The sequence below is a fragment of the Ranitomeya variabilis genome, chromosome 2, assembly GCF_051348905.1.
Source record: "Ranitomeya variabilis isolate aRanVar5 chromosome 2, aRanVar5.hap1, whole genome shotgun sequence".
NCBI classification, from domain to species: domain Eukaryota; kingdom Metazoa; phylum Chordata; class Amphibia; order Anura; family Dendrobatidae; genus Ranitomeya; species Ranitomeya variabilis.
Window position 1 is genome coordinate 1,004,828,670 of NC_135233.1, and position 19,241 is coordinate 1,004,847,910.

Genomic DNA, 19,241 nt, shown 5'->3' on the forward strand with positions numbered 1-19,241 from the left:
TATGATGGGCCCACAGCTCCCTTATACACAGTATGATGGGCCCACAGCTCTCTTATACACACTATGATGGGCCCGCAGCTCCCTTATATACAGTATGATGGGCCCACAGCTCCCTTATACACAGTATGATTGGCCCGCAGCTCCCTTATACACAGTGTGATGGGCCCGCAGCTCCCTTATACACAGTATGATGGGCCCACAGCTCTCTTATACACAGTATGATGGGCCCGCAGCTCTCTTATATACAGTATGATGGGCCCGCAGCTCCCTTATACACAGTATGATTGGCCCGCAGCTCCCTTATACACAGTGTGATGGGCCCGCAGCTCCCTTATACACAGTATGATTGGCCCGCAGCTCCCGTATACACAGTATGATGGACTCACAGCTCCCTGTAATGATTTGGATGCCCCGGTCATTTACTCATCCTCCGGCGTATTCACTATTTTGTGGCACTGCTGCAGTGCCGCTGCTCAAACTTGTGAGTGCAGCTTCTGACAGGCCAGAAGTTAGAAGCTATGTCACAAGCGCTCAATGTAAGACTATGAGGCTATGTGCACTTGTTGCGGATTTGTGTGCAGATTTACCGTGTATTTCCTGCGGTTTTTGTGCAGATTTCACCTGCGGTTTACCACCTGCGGAATCCTATACAGGAGCAGGTGTAAAACGCTGCAGAATCTGCACAAAATTGACATGTTGCAGAAAATAAAACGCATCGTTTCCGCGCGGTATTTTCCGCACCATGTGCACTGTGGATTTAGTTTTCCATAGGTTTACATGGCACTGTAAACCAGATGGAAAACTGCTGCGAATCCGCAGCGGCTAATCCGCACCATGTGCACATAGCCTGAGAGTGAGAAAGAGGCCAGAACGAGGCTCCCATAGACTCACATTGATTAGTGACCTCTGCGCTGCTGCATGATACACTGGAGCCTCGGACAGGCCACAAACTGCAGGAGACGGAGCCGAGCGGAGACTAAAACAGATGAAAACGCCGGAAGGTGAGTATCAGACAGGGGGCAGGGGACGGGGATTGTCAGCACCGCTCCAGCAATGAAATAAAAACTAATGCTGGAGTGGTGCTGTAAATGTGATGCAGCTCTTGGTTACTGTATGGGGGCTCCTTATACTAATACTCATAAAAGACCCAGGTGGTACGTATCAAAAGCCCCCTACCCCCCCATCTCCAGCCTCCCCAGACAGCAAATATTACATGTGATGGAATACATATAATATCATAACAAAACATTATAATATTCAGCCCCCAGTGATCTGTCCCCCCTCCCCCACTTCAGCCACAATACCCCCATCATCTCACATCCACCCCTCAGTGCCCCGTCCCACCTCACCCACCACAACACCCACATGGTCTCACATTTACCCCCCAGTGACCTGTCTCCCCTTCCCCACTTCAGTACCCAATACCCCCATGGTCTCACATTCACCCCCCAGTACCCTGTCCCCCCTCACTCACTTTCAGCCCCCACAATACCCCAACGGTCTCACAGTCACATACCTGAATTTAATAAACCTAATAAGTTCCATCCCCAGCACTTACTGATGAAGTTTGCACTGCAGGCAGGACCAGGAAGTGTGAGTGAAATGCAGAGTGTGGGCACTAGGACCCAGCCTGCCTGAGCCAATCCCAGCGTGCACAGAGTGAAGGAAAACTGCAGCCGGGGAAAAGCTTCACGATCAGGTCAGACGGGCGAAACCATTCACTGCAGGGGGGAGACTGCAGCAGGACACTGTGCTAATAGCGTGCAGAGTCTCCGTCAGACGGGAGCAGACATTATACTGCTCTCCTCCTATGCGGTGTTCTGCCTCCTCACAGAAGTGGCCCTGCCCTGGCTCCCAGTGGGCCCCTTCATTTGACAGGGTCCGGGGCGATGGCCCCCTCTGCCCCCCCCAGTAGCGTGGGTATTGCCATCTCCAAAATCGAACCCAATATGTAGTAGGTATAATAATAATAATATTAGCAAATACCTGCAATTAGACATGCAGTATAGTTTTTCTGAGTTGCTATATCTCTTTCCTCATGATCAGGCATTGCAGGACCTTAGGTATCCATTCTTACACCCACTGATCAAGAGAGCGCTAGTTTCTAGTGGTCGTAACCATGGATACCTAAGGTCCTGCAATGCCTGCTCATGAGGAAAGAGACATAGCGAATCAGAAAAACTATACTACATTTCTAATTGAAGGTATTTGCTAATATTATTATTACACCTACTACATAACAAGTTGTTTTTTTTTTTTAAGTGTAAAAATATAAAAGTTTTAATCATCTATTTTTTTCACCATCAAAAATAAAGAATGATAAAAAAATAAAAAATATGCACTTGTGCAATTGCTGTGACGGTAAAAGTCTGATCTATCAAAATATAAAATTAATTTAATTAACCTGATTGGTAAACACCGTAATGAGAAAGAGTATCAATAAATGCCAGATCGCCACGCAAACAACAATCCCTCACACAGCTCAATCAACGGAAAATTAAAAATGTTGCAATTATTGGAATATGGTGACTCAAACAACATTTCTTTTATGAGTATCTAAATTTTTTGTTCCACTTAATAAAAAAAAAGACACAAAGATGCAAGTTTGATATCAGTGAAATCATACTGACCTGGAGAATCATGTCGGCAGGTCATTTTTAGAAATTATAAATACCGTTAAAAAAAAATGCTCCAAAATGTAAAAAAAAAAGTTATAGCTCTTGGAACTCTTGGAAGGAGGGGAGTTAAAAAACAAAAAACCCAAAAATGGAAAAATCATCTGGCCTGGAAGGGTTTAAAAGGAATCTGACAGAATGTTTTACCTCATCTTAGAGCAGAGTAATGTAGGCAAATAGACCGTGAGTCCAATGATGAATCACTTAGATTACTGGGTGCAGCAGTTCTAAGTTTTTAGATTTAACAATGCAGCAGAGCTGAGAAAGCTGCCCCCGCCCACACCAGGCTCTGCGTGTACACCCTTCTTAGCTTATCACAGGAGGGGGCGTAGTGGCATTAGTGCTCGCCGTGCCTTATAGTCATCAGGTGATTAAACCTTCAGTCTAAGGAAACGTTCACATGATCAGGATTTGGTCAGTATTTTACCTCAGTATTTGTAAGCCAAAACCAGGAGTGGGTGATAAATGCAGAAGTGGTGACGTGTTTCTATTATACTTTTCCTCTGATTGTCTCACTCCTGGTTTTGGCTTACAAATACTGAGGTAAAATACTGACCAAACACTGAATGTGTGACTGTGGCCTAAGTAAACAACAGCACACAGCTTGACATATGATACATCATTGAGTTCTGTCTTTTAACCCCTACCTCATGCTGCCCTCAGATTACAGAGAAAAAAATCTGCTGACAGATTCCCTTTAAAGTTACATCATACAAGTACAAGTGCTTCTCACAAAATTAGAATATCATTAAAAAGTTAATTTATTTCAGTTCTTCAATACAAAAAGTGAAACTCATATATAGAGTCATTACACACACAGTGATCTATTTCAAGTGTTTATTTCTGTTAATGTTGATGATTATGGCTTACAGCCAATGAAAACCCAAACGTCATTATCTTAGTAAATTAGAAAAATTAACAAAAAACACCTGCAAAGGCTTCCTAGGCATTTAAAAAGGTCCCTTATTCTGTTTCAATGGGCTCCACAATCATGGGGAACAGTCATTGCTTCAAGAGCCACCACACACAGACGTATCCAGGACATGGGCTACAAGTGTCGCTTTCCTTGTGTCAAGCCACTCATGACCAATAGACAACACCAGAAGCGTCTTACCTGGGCCAAGGAGAAAAAGAACTGGACTGTGGCTCAGTGGTCCAAGGTGTTGTTTTCAGATGAAAGTAAATTTTGCATTTCATTTGGAAATCAAGGTCCCAGAGTCTAGGGGAAGAGTGGAGAGGCCACAATCCAAGCTGCTTGAGGTCTAGTGTGAAGTTTCCACAATCAGTGATGGTTTGGGGAGACATGTCATCTGCTGGTGTAGGTCCACTGTGTTTTATCAACACCAAAGTCAGCGCAACCGTCTACCAGGAAACTGGAGAGCACTTCATGCTTCCTTCTGCCGACAAGCTTTTTGGAGATTGAAATTTCATTCTCCAGCAGGACTTGGCACCTGTCCACACTGTCAAAAGTACTATTACCTGAATTAACAACAACAGTATCACTGTGCTTGATTGTTCAGCAAACTCACCTGCTGGCCAATCTATCTATGTGGTATTTTCAAGAGGAAGATGAGAGACACCAGACCCAACAATGCAGACGAGCTGAAGGCTGCTATCAAAGCAACCTGGGCTTCCATAACCCCTCAGCAGTGCCACAGGATGATCGCCTCCATGCCACGCCACATTGATGCCCTAATTGATGCAAAAGGAGCCCCGACCAAGTATTGAGTGCATTTACTGAACATACATTTCTGTAGGCCAACATTTCGGATTTTAAAATCATTTTTCAAGCTGGTGTTATAAAGTATTCTAATTTACTGAGATAATGACTTTTGGTTTTCATTGGCTGTAAGCCATAATCATCAACATTAACAGAAAGTTTCACTATTTGCAGTGAAGAACTGAAATAAATTAACTTTTTGATGATATTCTAGTTTTGTGAGAAGCACCTGTATGTTACAAAAGTGCAGCCTTTAGTAGTTTGTTTTATATGACTTGTATGATTTACCAATATGGAGGATAGAAGGTTGCACATTAATAGATAATGAAACTGATAACCTATGGAAATATGAAGCTGTTTCCTCACATAGACCTGTGTTACATTTGTAAAAAAAATAATGCATAGTGAATATAAAATGCTGAATGGATGCACCGATTCTACCATAATGAATGGATCCAGCTTGGGATAGCCATACTTACCAGCTGGCAGCCACTTGGTGATAAATGTTTTGCTCCATCAGCAATATTCCTCCAGTGTAATAAAATGGACATGTAAATCAATAAGCAGCAAAAGGACACAATGGCCATATCATCAGTAGATGTCCTGCTGAAGGAAAAGGAGACAGTCGTGACTTCTGTGGTATCACAGCTGAATTTGTTATACAGGACACATTTACATGGTGATATCTTACCATATCCTTACTATACATGTAAGTGGAAGTTGCTAAAAAAACCAAAAACTGAAACAAACACTAGTGATTAAAAATATACAATATGCATATATAAATATTTATATGTGTATAAATATGTATATATATATCTATCCAGTGTCATGAAAAAGTTTTGGCTCCACTGGTGAAATCTCTAAAAATCTCTAAAAGGCCTAAAGTTAAAGATGATACATCTCCTTTGTATTTTAGGGAAACAAATAATATATATATTGTCTTTTTTCATTTTCAAAAATTACAAAAAGGAAAATGGGCCGATGCAAAGGTATGGACCCCCTTGGAGATTTGTGTGCTCAGATACCTTTGACCAAGATTTCAGACCTTAGTTAGCCTGTTAGGGTTAATGCTTGGTCAGTATCATCGTTAGGAAAGGCCAGGGGATTAAAATTTCCCAGCTTTATAAAAACTTAACAGCAGCCATAGGTTCTTCTAAGCAGCTACATAGCACTCTGAAAATGAAATGACAATTGTAGGTGGAGATAAATCAGACCTCCTGATCAATACTTTTAGTTTTTTTGTTATTAAATAATAGATGTTTCCTTGTGGTTTTACGTGCACGGGAGTAACCTTTTTTAATGCATCGATTGCTGTATGCCCTTTCTTGAAATCTAGATTTTAAATCTATGGCCTGATGCTCGAATCTCTCATTGGTGGAGCAGATCCTTCTCATCCTGAGGAATTGGCCAACTGGGACAGCCTTAATAGTGGAGGACGTGTGTTCAGAGGATGCATGTAGCAACGAATTGGTTGAAGTTTCCTTGCGATATACACCAGTGTCTAGCACACCTTCATTACCTGCCTCTAAAGAGATATCCAGGAATTCGATCTGACGTTGACTGGCCTTAAACATAAGTTTGATGTTAAATGGATTGAGGTTATCCATAAAGTTTTTAAGTTCAATCTTAGAGCCCTGCCAGATAATGAGTAGATCATCAATATATCTTAACCAGCACTGCACATGGTCAGCAGCCTGCGCCCCATCACCCTGGAAGATGGAACATTCCCAGAAGCCAAGAAATAAATTGGCATATAATGGGGCACAGGCTGCCCCCATGGCAGTGCCCTGCTTATGGAGAAAAAAATCTATCCTTGAAAACAAAGATATTATGGGTCAGAATGAATTCCAAAAGCTCCAAAATCAAATTACACAATTGGCTGTCCCGGTTGGCAAGCCCGCAGAAAAAAACAGCCCACCCCCAAACCATTTGAGTGAGAGATACAAGTGTAGAGAGACTCAACGTTGGCCGTGACTAACCACATATCAGGTTCCAATGTTATACCATCTATTTTTGTCAGGATGTCCGATGTATCACGAATGTGAGAAGGTAATTTTTCCAGAAGAGGTTTCAGGTAGAATTCAATTAACTTACACACCGGGTCACATACCCCCCAATTCTAGACACAATCGGACGTCCCCTGGGAACCTTGCCTTGCACTTGCAGATAATTATGGGTCAGTATTACTGATCCTAATTCTATGGCACATGCACTTTGCACTTTATCCTTCTGCTGCTATGTACTTTGTCCAAATTGGGTCTTAATAGTTTGTTGCAGCTAACTTATTATGTGCTGATGAATTGTAATATCTGGTATTATACCAATTCACTTTTGTCTTATGAGATTCTCATGACTTGTGTTTTTGACATGAAACTTTAATCCATACCGGTTCATTGTGATCAGTGACACGTCCTCTTTTCTAAGGCTGTTTCCTTGCGTGATTTCATGAATCATTTCTTGTCTACCTCACGTTTGTGTATAATTTTTTATTGAATAATTATGTATATCCAATAAATTTTATTATTTTAACGAAGTGGGTACTAACTTTTGCATTCACCCTTTTTGTAATTTTTAAAATGTAAAAGATGACAATATTTTTTTTGCCTAAAACAAAGGAAATGTGTCTGCATTAACTTTAGGCCTTTTAGAGATTATTTCTCCTTCACTTGCTTCACTGTTCACAATAACAGTAACTTTGACCAGGGGAGCCCAAACTCTTAAATGCCACTGTATATATATATATATATATATATATATGCAGGTGAGCGGTTCCCCACCACGCTTTCCATAGACTGTTAGTGCGGTCCGATTTCTTTTCTCTTGTTCATGGATATATATATATATATATATATATATATATATATATATATATATATATATATATATATATATATATTGTGTATGTATCTCTATATATACAGTAGATATAAATATAGTCAGTGGTGACCACAGCTCCCTCCATGTGCTTCCTCTTCTGTATTGAAGAATTATGCATCCAATATCTAATCAATGTGTCATTGTGATGGATACATACAGTAGGTAAAATGTAAAGCTGCTCATAGACCATGGTCAATTTCCTAAAACACGACCAATGATGAGACCTTGTAATTGTGGTAAGAAAAAGAAAGGATAAAATATTTAAAATGTCAGGTTTTTTTGGTTCTTCAGTATAATCCTATCGTCATTATTACATACATTTATCAATGTGACCAGTGGTTAAAGGGATTGTTTAATTTTGGGTACAACCTTTCCATTTCTAACCTGTCTTTCTATTACAGAGGTGGCCACAGTGTGGCTCATGGGCCTCATCTCAGTAACTCGTGACTCTCCAGCCCCGTGAATGTCCAGAATTAGGTGTCTGTTACTGCACAGATTGGTTTTTGGAAAATATTGCTACATTGAAATGATTCGTGTTAGCATAACATATAGGGGAGCGGATCTCAAACTTGGCCGGGTAATTGGGCAGCGTATAGAAAAATGTCCAAGTGGATTGAACAAAAAGGCAGTAATTCTGGAAATAATTAGCTTTTTTTTAAACACCATTTCCCATTTACAATATTTAACGTACCCCTTTTTCTGTTGGTCAATACAATAATGAAAATACTAAATTAATTTTGTTTTGTTTTTTAATTTTTACTACTTTTCCTAAAAAAAAAAATCACACCACAAAAAAATAATTTTTTGGGTCGTCATTTTCCCAGAGGCATAACTGTTTTATTTTTTCCATAGACAGAGTTGTGTGATGAATTACTTTTTGGGGGACAAGTTTTCATTTTCAATGGTGCCATTTTGGGGGTACATATAACTTTTTATTTACATTTTTTGTAGGAGGATGAAAAAAATCTGCAATTCTGGCTTTGTTTTTTGCATTCTTTGTGAGGGATCAGTAGACATATAGCTTTATAATACGGGTCGAAAAGATTAAAGTGATGCCCAATTGATACCATTTTTCACCATTATGTTTTATTACTTTGGCACAAGAAAATCACTTAAGAAATTTATTTATTTTTTTTCATATTCAAAGAGCCATATTTTATTCATTTTTCCAAGTACAGAGTTCGATAGTGGATTTTTTAAAAATGTAATCAGATGTAGATTTTACTGGTGCCATTTTTGGGTGCAAATGTCTTTACAATAACTTTTTATTTATTTATATGCAATGCGGAATGCACAAAAATGGCAATTCTACTGTAGCATTTAATATCTTTTTTGCGGCTGTCACTGTTTAAAATAAATAAACATATTTTAATTGTACTTGTTGATACGGCCGCAAAATAATTTCAACTTTTTTTACTTTTACAAGTGGTTTGAGTGAGGCCACGCACGTCTGGTTGGAATGGGGCCAGGAGTATGCATGTCACATAGTTGTGGTCACGCGACCTCCTGGTCACACCGCCGGCACTGGAGAACCCTCACAGCGCAGTGTGAGGATTCACATAAAGTGACTGCAGAATTTTGTAATAAACCAGGACAACTCACTCTTTAAAAACTTTTTTTTTATTATATGTATTAGTCCCACAAGGGGTCACAAATGCTAATACCCTGCACTAAATATGCAGTACAGTGCATTACCCAGTGCAAATATATCATTGTTGCAATCAGTGCAGCTACACAAGGGTCTAAGAGGTAAGGGAGTCACTACCACCTCCAAAGCAGGTGGAGAGGTGCATTATGATGAGCTATTAGACTGAAAAAAGCCCATATTTTGTTTTCACACTTTGGCCCTATTATGTCTGTGTCAGACCTTGATCAATTGTTCACCACGACAGCCTATTTAATAGACCTGGTCTCTTACACAGTCTATTAGGCTTTGATGTATGGTCTATGGCCTATGGAGGCCATTGTTAAGTTTCTGGTTGGCATAGCATTCATCATAATGCACAGCAAGAAGCCAAAGGAATGACAATAGGGAGCAATCTCTCTATCACACTTGTTGACAGCAGAAAGTAAATTAATTAATTAATTGAGTTAATTGAGCTGCTGCAAATGCTGGTAACAATGAATTCCCTCTGCTCCATAACTGGTAGCAGGGGGACCTAAAGACTGCTATGCTTCATTCACCCTAGAATTATGATTGCATGGTTATTAATCACTGCCCTTTCGCATCCTAATAGCCTATTGTCTATTAGGACATGAAAAATCAGGGAAGTGTTAAAGCGTACTTCCTTGGAAAAGCATGCTTCTCCTGCTTTCCTCTGCCTTGAGGATGCCTGTGGACTTGAGAAGACAGCCTCAGGGGCCTTGTGTTCGAAACCACTGATATAGGAGCACTACATTTGAAACAGTCTTATAGACATTGATGTAAGTTGTAAGAGCTGTTTTAGTGGTCCTCTACCAATAATAGGATAGACCACATGGCCAGACTGTTACCCAAACAAGCAGGCAAGGACATGGACAAGAAACAGTTCAAACTTGTTTTTACTTCTGTTTGGCTTATTTTCCTTCACCGTCTATTCAGCTGTATCTTTCCTCTTTTTCTCAGACATTTTGTTTTTCCCACATGGCGGTTGCCCTCTTGGACAAAGTCTGGTGGGATTAAACTCACATGAGGATTCCTCATGCCTTCAAGTTTCAGGACCTACCTGACATTTTCAGGCCTTAATGGCATTTCCACCCACAATTCTCTCTCTGGTGGCCTCATCAATATCTTAGTGTACTTCCTTGGGTAGCTCAAAACTCAGGATCAAAGGACTCTTTGCTCCTCAAGCACTCTTCTGTGGGAACATCTATGATCTGCCCTCTCTCACTCAGCAAGGGCGGCAATACGCCTTCACACCGTTAGTACAAATGTGCATTTCACTTACTTACAAGTCACATGCTTACACAGGCAGCGTAAAAAAAGGAGAGGTTAGGACTATCCCAATTTCGGCACACCATGACCCTGATGGAATAGCTTTTCCTCTTTTATTTTTAATAAAAAACGGTGGTTTCTAAGTGCCCTATGTTTTTATATGCACTATTGCTTTTACTTATTTGCTTTTTGTTTCAGCCTATAGTTTTGTCTGTTTAATGGCCAGTGTGAACATGGTCCTATATTTTGCATGAACACTTACATATACTCCAGATAATTTTTTTTTGATAATCATCCATAAATATTGTCTAGAGATACAATGGCCCATGACACTACCAAGCATGTATCCTCAATTCATCCACACACGTTATTAAGTCCATCAACTAAAACATGTATTATTTATTAAAATGATCAGGGCATGCAGGGCATGCCAACTGGGTAAATCTTCAACCTAACAAGTTTTTTGCATAGTGGGTAAGAATGGCAAAAATTTCTAAATATCGTTTGTATGAGAATTTCTACAACAGTCTTTTTCAACCCTCTGTTGTGACTACTCTTTTGAAAAGATGAATCACTTTCTAGGAGATATTACAAGCATTACAATAAAAAAAATAAAAATCAGATGTCATTGGCATCCAGGGGTAGAAACCATACTGAGATTAAAATCTTTGTTAGTTTTGGTAGATGTTAATTATTGGGTCCGGTGTCTTAAAATTTTGCTGTGACACTGCTTCTAAGTATGGATATCTGCTCTTCAAGTGATGTGTGGTCCAAAAAAAACTGCCGTGAGACTGTTACTGGGCCAGACTGAAGTGTCAGAGGATCTAGACCACTGAATGAAGCTGTAGCTATACGACCATGTGTCATTGCTGTAGAAGTCAACAATGAGTGGTGATAGAGAGATACTTTGAGAATCTAAAGGAGACAGTATGGGCAGTGAAAGTGCCAAACTAGTATTGAAGAGGCCAGAGGTTACCGAGACTGGTTGCCCTGAGGCCTGTTGAAAAGTACTTCTTTTTCTAGTATGGTGGAGTAGGTAGGCTCTTGTGGTCAACAGCGACAATGACAAGCCCAACGAGCCCTTGGAAGATATGCCAAATAGAGGGTAACTTTTTTCCTGTGTTTACCACAGTTTTACATATCGCACTGTAAGCTGAAAGTTGGAATTGACCCATGCAGACTTACTGCTGATATTACTATTGGTACTTATTAAGTGAGCTGTCCGTAAAGAGAAAGTACCACTTTGAAAAGCTGCTTTCACATTGCGTTCCGGCACCCGCTCGGTGGCTCACGTCATTTTTGGGCATATATGCCTACTGGAGATGGACACTCAGACGTAGTAGACTGAGTTATCTTCTAATGACACAGTACCACAGCAAATTTCACAAAAGTCAGCTAGTCACTTTAGGTACAATGTGAGCTGGTCTCTGGCAGACTATGCACATTTATCTGTCGTCATGGAGTTTATTGATCACTTTGTAATGCTATGTGTAATTGAATTTGCAACATATGAGAAGCACTGACCAGTCAGCCTCCTTATCAGTCATAGTCACTTATTATTTAACCCCTTCCTGACCTTGGATGTACCCAGTACATCATGGTTGGGAAGTGCATACTGACCTTGGATGCACTGGGTACGACCTGGTTATGTCACGCTCACTGAAGGTGTACGCACATGATTGCGGCCGGTTGATCAGCTGATATCACAGCTGACACCGGCACTCACTGCCAGTAGCAGTGCCCGCACCGCTCCCAGCAGTTTAACCCACTAAATGCTGCGATCTATATTGATTGCAGCATTTGGAAGGTAGGCAGAGGGAGTCTCCTCTGCCCTCGATTGGCACCCCCGTGACGTCATCACAGGGGCCGATTGTTGCCATGGCGACTCGATGTAACCCTGATGACATCCGGATCACCAGGCTCTATCAAGTTAGTTAGATAATGCACTGTGCATGATCTAACTAACTTGTGCCAGTGCAGCACTGACAGTTATAAGCCATTGCAATACTCGTGCATTGCAATGGTTTATAACAGCAATCAGAGCAGTAAAAGTGAGAGTGCATGAGAGGGACAAAGTACAAAAGTTAAAAAAAAAAGTAAAACTATAAAAAAAAAAACAACAGTAAATAATAATAAAAAATATATACCATATATACTCATGTAAAAGCCGAGTTTTTCAGCCCCTTTTTTTGGCTGAAAAAGACCCCCCTCGGCTTATAGACAAGTCACGGTCCCAGTGCAGAGGTCCCCGGCATCTCCGGAACATGTCCGCGCTCCCCTGCAGCCTCGGTAAGTGTTCCGGTGGCTGCTGACAGGGTCGGCAGTTGGCCTTGGCACCGGGACAAGTGCCGGTGTCTTGAGCAGGCAGGGACACCGGCGCTATGGGGGCGATATTCACTTGTTCCACCACCACGCTGTGTCTTCCGCATCCTCTGTCTGTGACGTTCAGGTCAGAGGGCACGATGACGTGGTTAGTGCGTGCACTCTGCCAGAACAGTCACTGCAGAGAACCGGCAACGCTGAGTATATACTCGTATATACTGTACATTGTATATTTATGTAAAAAAATACACGTTTGGTATCGCTGCGTCTGGAATGACCTGCCCTATAAAACCATCACACTAGTTAACCCCTTCAGTAAACACCGTAAAAAAAACGGGGCAAAAAGCAATGCTTTTTCATCATACCACCGAACAAAAAGTGAAATAAAACGCGATCAAAATGACAAAAGCAAATGAAAATGATTCCACTGAAAACATCATCTTTCCCTCAATAAAACAATCCACCATACAACTCCATCATCAGAAAAATAAAAGAGCTATAGCTCTGAGAATAAAGCGATGCAAAAATTATTATTTTTTTCTGGAAAATAGTTTTTATTGTGTAAAAGCACAAAAACAAAAAAAAAATAAATATAAATATATACAAATCTGTTAGATGCATCAATTCTGGCAATTTGCCCGGCTCTTCCCATTTGCCCTGTGGCGGTGGCAAGTGGGGTAATATTTGTGAGGTTGATGTCACCTTTGTATTGTCAGGGGATATCAAGCCCAGAAGCTAGTTATTAAGAAGCGTCTATAAGATGCCTATCCATTGCTAAACCCATAGTCATATTGCAAATAAAAAAAACACCCAGAATTTAATTTGAAATAAAAATCCACACCCTGTTTTACAAATTTATTTATTCCATTGAAGCGGGAAGTGGGAAGCTTCAGAATTAACACATCTAATAGATGCACCTTTTTGGGGGGCAGCTGCGGGCTGCTCTTTTTTGGTTGGGGTGGCCAATATCCATGGCCCCCATCAGCCTGAGACTACCAGCACCCAGCTATCTGCTTTAGCTTCGATGTTTGTCAAATATGGGGGGACCCTATGTCATTTTTTTTTAAATTATTTATTTAAATAAGTTAAAAAACAGCATGGGGATCCCTCTATTCTTGATAACCAGCCATAATAAAGCTGATAGCTGAGGATTGCAGCCCGCAGCTGTCTGTTTTGCCATGCTGGTTATCAAAAATAGAATAGACCCTAGGTCATTTTTAAAAAAATGTATTTTCTTATAGCGCAGTCACCGGATGATAAATACTCCCATCAGCAGCGCCTGCTCTTTCTGTTATGAGCAACAGCAGGCATAGGCTAATGGGAGTAGAACTTTGGTCTGGTCATGAAGGTGAAAACAGGCTTAGGGGGTAAATTTGGGATTATATTTAGTAGCTGGAGCCTCCTCTAACGATCTAATCACCTAGGGTAGTGCAGCCACTGAACAAAGAGCGTTCAATGATAATTTATTTCACATTGATTTTAGGGTCCTGCTTGCAAGGGATCCCTCTACAGCTTTAAAAAAATATAAGGTCTTTGTGAAGAGTCATAAATGAGGTGGTTTATGACTAAGCCTTCCCCCCTAAAATCTACTATGAATGCAACAATCCGGCTCATGTTTCTATTCTGCCACTACACCGAAGCCTCACCCTGTGCCAGCCACCACACCGGTTGTCCAACTGCTATAAAATAGAATTTAACCTTGCCTTAGATGATGTCCTGTTCCAATCAATTGACAGCTGCAGTCAATCGCAGGTCTTAGCAGTCATTTGACTGAATAATGGGACATCATTTTTTCCTGTCCTGGCACAAACCACTGTGCCTTTGGATCCACTGGTTTTATAGCTGAAGAACATGCCCTAGTTCATTATGCAAAAAAACTCCCTCATCAATTGTATTTTTTTTTTAAGTTTTACAACTTATTTAATGGAGGTGTGCTACATAACAGATAGCACACAGGGACAGGTTTTCACTGTTTCTGGAAGACTTTGGAAACACATACAGTGATTGTATAAATAAAGGTTCTAATTAAGGTTGGTGTTTCGTACACCAGTCTTAATAAGGGGCGTGATATTTTATATTTAATAAAGTTGAGATATTTTGTAGCACCATTTTTATTTTGCTTTATCTCTTAATAAGGGGTGTGCAGTAATAAGATGTTCCAAATTCATTGAGAGGAGCACTCAAGATGTGCCCTAATTCAATGATTTTGGCAAATCTCATCAGGGTATACCCCTCTGTGAACCTCACAAAACATGTTACTCCAGTCACAGATTGGAGTAACATTTCTGGTGTCAGAAATGCCACCCTTTTGAAGACATCATGCAGCCACAAGCTTATGCCAGCTGGGTGGTTTTCCATGCCAGTCGAGATGTGGACGGTACAGAGGAAAGTTCAGTGTGTTCTGTGGCTCGCTAAATTTTAATCCGTGAACAAAGTGCTACGTGAATTAAGGGCGCTTTTATAACAAAGCACCACCACGTAGGAATAACATTACTCTATGGGATAATCAGTTGAGGGAAACCGGCAGTTTGGTGGAGAAACCCTGTTCTGGTAGGCCATCAGTCAGTGACGAGTCTGTAGCGGCTATACGGGATAGCTACCTAAGGAGCCCTAAAAAATCTGTGCGTGTGCTCGATAATTTCACCTACGCAAGACTACAGTTCATAAGGTGTTAAAGAAATGTCTCTGTTTTACGGGGTACAAATTGCGGCTGTTGCACGCTATCAAACCGGCGGATAGACCCAAGCGATGTGCGTCTGCTATGGATATGGTTCATGAGATCGACAATGATGCAAGATTTTTGCAGAAGATTGTGTTTAGCGATGAGGCGACCTTCCATATCTGTGGACATGTTCATCGCCATAACGTCTGAATATGAGCTGCTGAACATCCTCATGCCTACATTGAGTACGAACGTAACACCCCTAAAGTGAATGTGTGGTGTGGGCTGATGCATGATAAGGTGATAGACCCATTTTTTTTTCACGGAGCGGTCTGTGATGGCAAACACATATCTTGACATGTTGGAATTGTATGCAGTGCCACAATTTCCAGAAATAATCATCTTTCAACAGGACGGCTCTCCTCTACACTACGCCACCATTGTTCATGAGTTTCTGGATAGAACATTCCCCCAGCGGTGGATAGGCAGGGGTTCTGTCAAGCCATGGCCACCACGATCCCTGGATCTGACGCCCTTAGACTTTTACTTTTGGGGTTATGTGAAGCAACATGTGTACATTGAATGTATCATTGACACTAATCACTTGAAACAGAGAATCACAGACGTTAGTCACTCTGTTACACCAGACGTCATTACCTGTGTGTGGCAAGAACTTCACTATCGTTTGGATGTGTGTAGGGCAATAAATGGAGACCACATCGTACTGCACTGAATAGGTATGAAACTGGGAGAGTTTTTCTTTTATTTAGAGCAGATTTCACATTTCTAACGTTTTTTGCTGCTTTCCAGTGACTGGTCAAAAGTACACCATGACTTTACGGACACACTGTATAATAGCTTTCACAGTGTAAGCACAACAGTCATGCACTCTCACCAGTTGGTACAACTCTAGCCCTGAAACAGTCATCACCGCACCGTGTAACCTCTCCGGTAAGGTCATCAGCACTGTTCCCACTCTCACTTTCCGTAGTCGCAAAATAAGTAATAGCAGCAATCATTGCGTTGTCCCTACGTCCTTTCAATAATTAGTGCTCCCTCTCTTCCCTCCCAGGATTAAGAATTCTCTATGATCCCTTATAGTCACATCATAGTCTCCCTTCTCTTCCATATTAGTCACAGCAGAGGATTTCCCCCGGTAGTGATAGAACTATTCTGGCCTGCACGGTTCCCTTCCTTCAGCTATAGTCACAGCAGTGCCTTACTATTAGGGCTTACTGCTGGGGCTTTGTTCTCACTGGTGTTGATGGTTCAGTTTATAATAGCAGCTGCAGCACTTTACTGGATCCATCATGTCTAAGTGTCCCATAACAGACCACATAAACTTATAATGGCGTCCAGTGAGTTTCATAGAGGTTCTGTAATTTTTGACAGCAAAAGTAAAGCTGCGTGCCGCACTATTCCTGCTGACAAAATGAATGGCAACCATGACAGATTCATTAATAGAATGTGAATATACCCAGTGTCAAAATAGATTGCTACAAGATGTTCGCAACCATCCAGGAATTCCTGGACAGTTCGTAAAAATCGAGCACTTTTTTTGCCCTGTCCGTGAAAAAATTTGAGGAGTCCATTAATTTTCTGAAGGGGAAAAAACTTATATAGATTATTCTGACTGTAATTCTCATATCAGAATTATGAGCTGTAGACATGTATACTATATAATCAGAATGATTTATTATGGTTTTATGTGTCCATAAAAAAATATTGTCTGCTTGTGATATATTGATAAGCCGTCCAGAAAAAAATAATAAGCCAAGTTGGCCACCCTGGATGTAGTAGTAAGTAGGCAGTAGTAAGAAGAAGCCCAGAAGGAGCAGTTTGTGACCACCTCTGCCAATGTTCTGATTGTAGGTTCATGGATAGCCATGTGGGCATGGAGGCTTGTGGGGAGCGGCCAAGAAATTCCCATAGAAAAAAGTTCTTCTGATTAAACATATTGTTTAACAACAAATCTTCCCATATTGTTTTCTCTTAGGCCAAGCTTAAAATTGTAATGTTTCTAATCAAACATTTTTCCGAGAACCTGTCACTAGGTTTGGCCGATGTGAGATACGGCCACCACCTTTCAGGGCTGATATACAGCATTCTATAAAGCTGTTTATCAGCTACCAAACCAACCTGTAAGAGAAGAAAAATCACTTTTATTATACAAACTGTATATCTGTATATCAGCCCTGAAATGTGGTGGCCTTATCTCATATCGGTCAAACCTGGTGACAGTTTCCCTTTAAATCTAATCCCACTCCTGTTTCTAGGAAAGCCAATATAACTGGTATTGAACCTATCCCACTTTTGTGATTCTGTAAAGGAACTGTTCGCCTACTAATGAGGTGGGACCCTTTTCATATGGAGGTTGGTGTCCAGACAAAATTTGTACTTGCAGTGGCCACCATTCAGATGAATAGAGGTCTATGTAGTGGATGGACAGGGTGGAGTTGTTCTCCATTAGGGGGTCTAGAGATGGTGATCTGCCCTCCATGAGACAACTCCAGATTCACACAAACACCTTTTATCTATTTCTCCACATTTTTAGTCTATAGGACCACATGATTTTACATACATAGTATTTAAGTTTGGCATATTTATTAGCCATTTTTTTTCTCAAAATACAGCCTGCGCTGGCTAAGCCATTCTTCATTCAATTCTTTTTTCTACTATACAGATTTCTATAGAGTGTTTAATCTGCCATAAGCAGCAAATCTAAAGCCACGTGCAGAAAAACGTGCTGAAATTAGCAGCGAAAATGTAAATCATGTTTGGCAGGCATTCTATGTGTATTTTTTTTTTTTTTTTCAAATAAAAGCATAAGAACTTATGTAAACCTGGCCAAATGGTGTATTTTCTTACCTCCGTTGATACTGGAACAAGGGGATGAGCCATAACTAAGGTGAATACAAGTGCAATGTTACACGCTGGCAGTTGCACTTATAATATCTTCTGACCTGCAATAGCCCAAATATCGTGATATAGGGTGTGTCTATACGTATAGTTTAATAGTGCAACTCCTTTATTCATTGATTGATTCATTCATTTGCTTGTGGGCTACAAAACCCCAAAAGACACAACAGGAGAGTCACTTACCGCACATAACTGAGAGCACACCATCTTGGGTTCCGCTTGAGCTGCTCGGGGCCACAAGAATGAAAGAAGAAGTGGTGTCATCACATTGAATGACCTTGGGATTTGGAATTGGAACTCATCAGCAAAATCCACAAAGCAATCCTACAACATTCGTATGAAACTCTTCCGTGGAGATCCTTGCAGAGAGGTGACGAAAATCCCACAGTTTCAGCCATGCAAAGGTCATCAAGAAAAGAGCAAAGTGACCTAATATTGGCTGAACTGGAGGCGACCATGGGCCACTGAAGGCATCTGTAGGACGTTGCTTGAGGCTTAGCCACTCAGTTGATTAGCGAGGTGTACATGTGGTCGGCTTTGGCACATTCTGAAGCAGAACTGCACATTTCTTCCTTTTAGAGGTTATTTTAGTTCTTGCGGAAGGAAATAACGGAAACCAAAGTCACATGAACTGCTGTGAAATGAAAAAAAAGTTTGAGAGCAGTCACCAGGCTGTGTGTCACCTATAGATACTTCTTCTTTTTCTTCTTCTCGGTTTAAATTAATTATCTTTAGAACCTCAAAGACTTTCTGGGTGACTCGCAATATTTTTCTTCAGGTTTTAGTGTCACATTGTTCTTAAGTCTATTTACATGAACTGCGTGTGAGGAATGGGGTCTACAACATGAAAAACTCACTTATTTTGCATGGTTTTAGGCAAAGCCAAATGCATGGGGCCTGAATGGAGGCTATTCGGAGAATGTTTCTTAGCAGGTTGTTTGGTCTTGACCTACAAGTCTGCAGTCTCATTGTGAGTACTGCGAGTAGTGAGAATTCTTTGATGCTGGGAGCTGCAGGCACATAACTTCCAGTATTTGATTTGTGCATATATGCAATCACATGCCAACTAGATGGGTGCGGCCCCTCTCAATGTAACTGTATTGAGTGAGGCAGGACAAGTCTATTCGGAATGTGGGAAATTGTATACTT

General features: G+C 40.8%; 1 protein-coding gene across 4 annotated transcripts in view; it reads right to left on the reverse strand.

Moving 5' to 3' along the window:
* NRROS (negative regulator of reactive oxygen species) overlaps window positions 1-18,652 on the reverse strand; it is a 37,131-nt gene extending 18,479 nt beyond the window's left edge. The window contains exons 1-3 of one of the 4 annotated variants that reach the window (XM_077291237.1): window positions 18,276-18,652; window positions 18,042-18,136; window positions 4,875-4,998 (exon numbers count right to left, since the gene is read on the reverse strand). In XM_077291237.1, the coding sequence (XP_077147352.1) occupies window positions 4,875-4,982 (108 nt within the window). In that variant the 5' untranslated portion in view covers window positions 4,983-4,998; window positions 18,042-18,136; window positions 18,276-18,652. Of the gene's footprint in view, window positions 1-4,874; window positions 5,002-18,041; window positions 18,137-18,275 lie in introns of all 4 variants that reach the window. The other 3 variants (XM_077291234.1, XM_077291235.1, XM_077291236.1) reach the window with 3 other exon arrangements.
* Window positions 18,653-19,241: the final 589 nt, after the last annotated feature.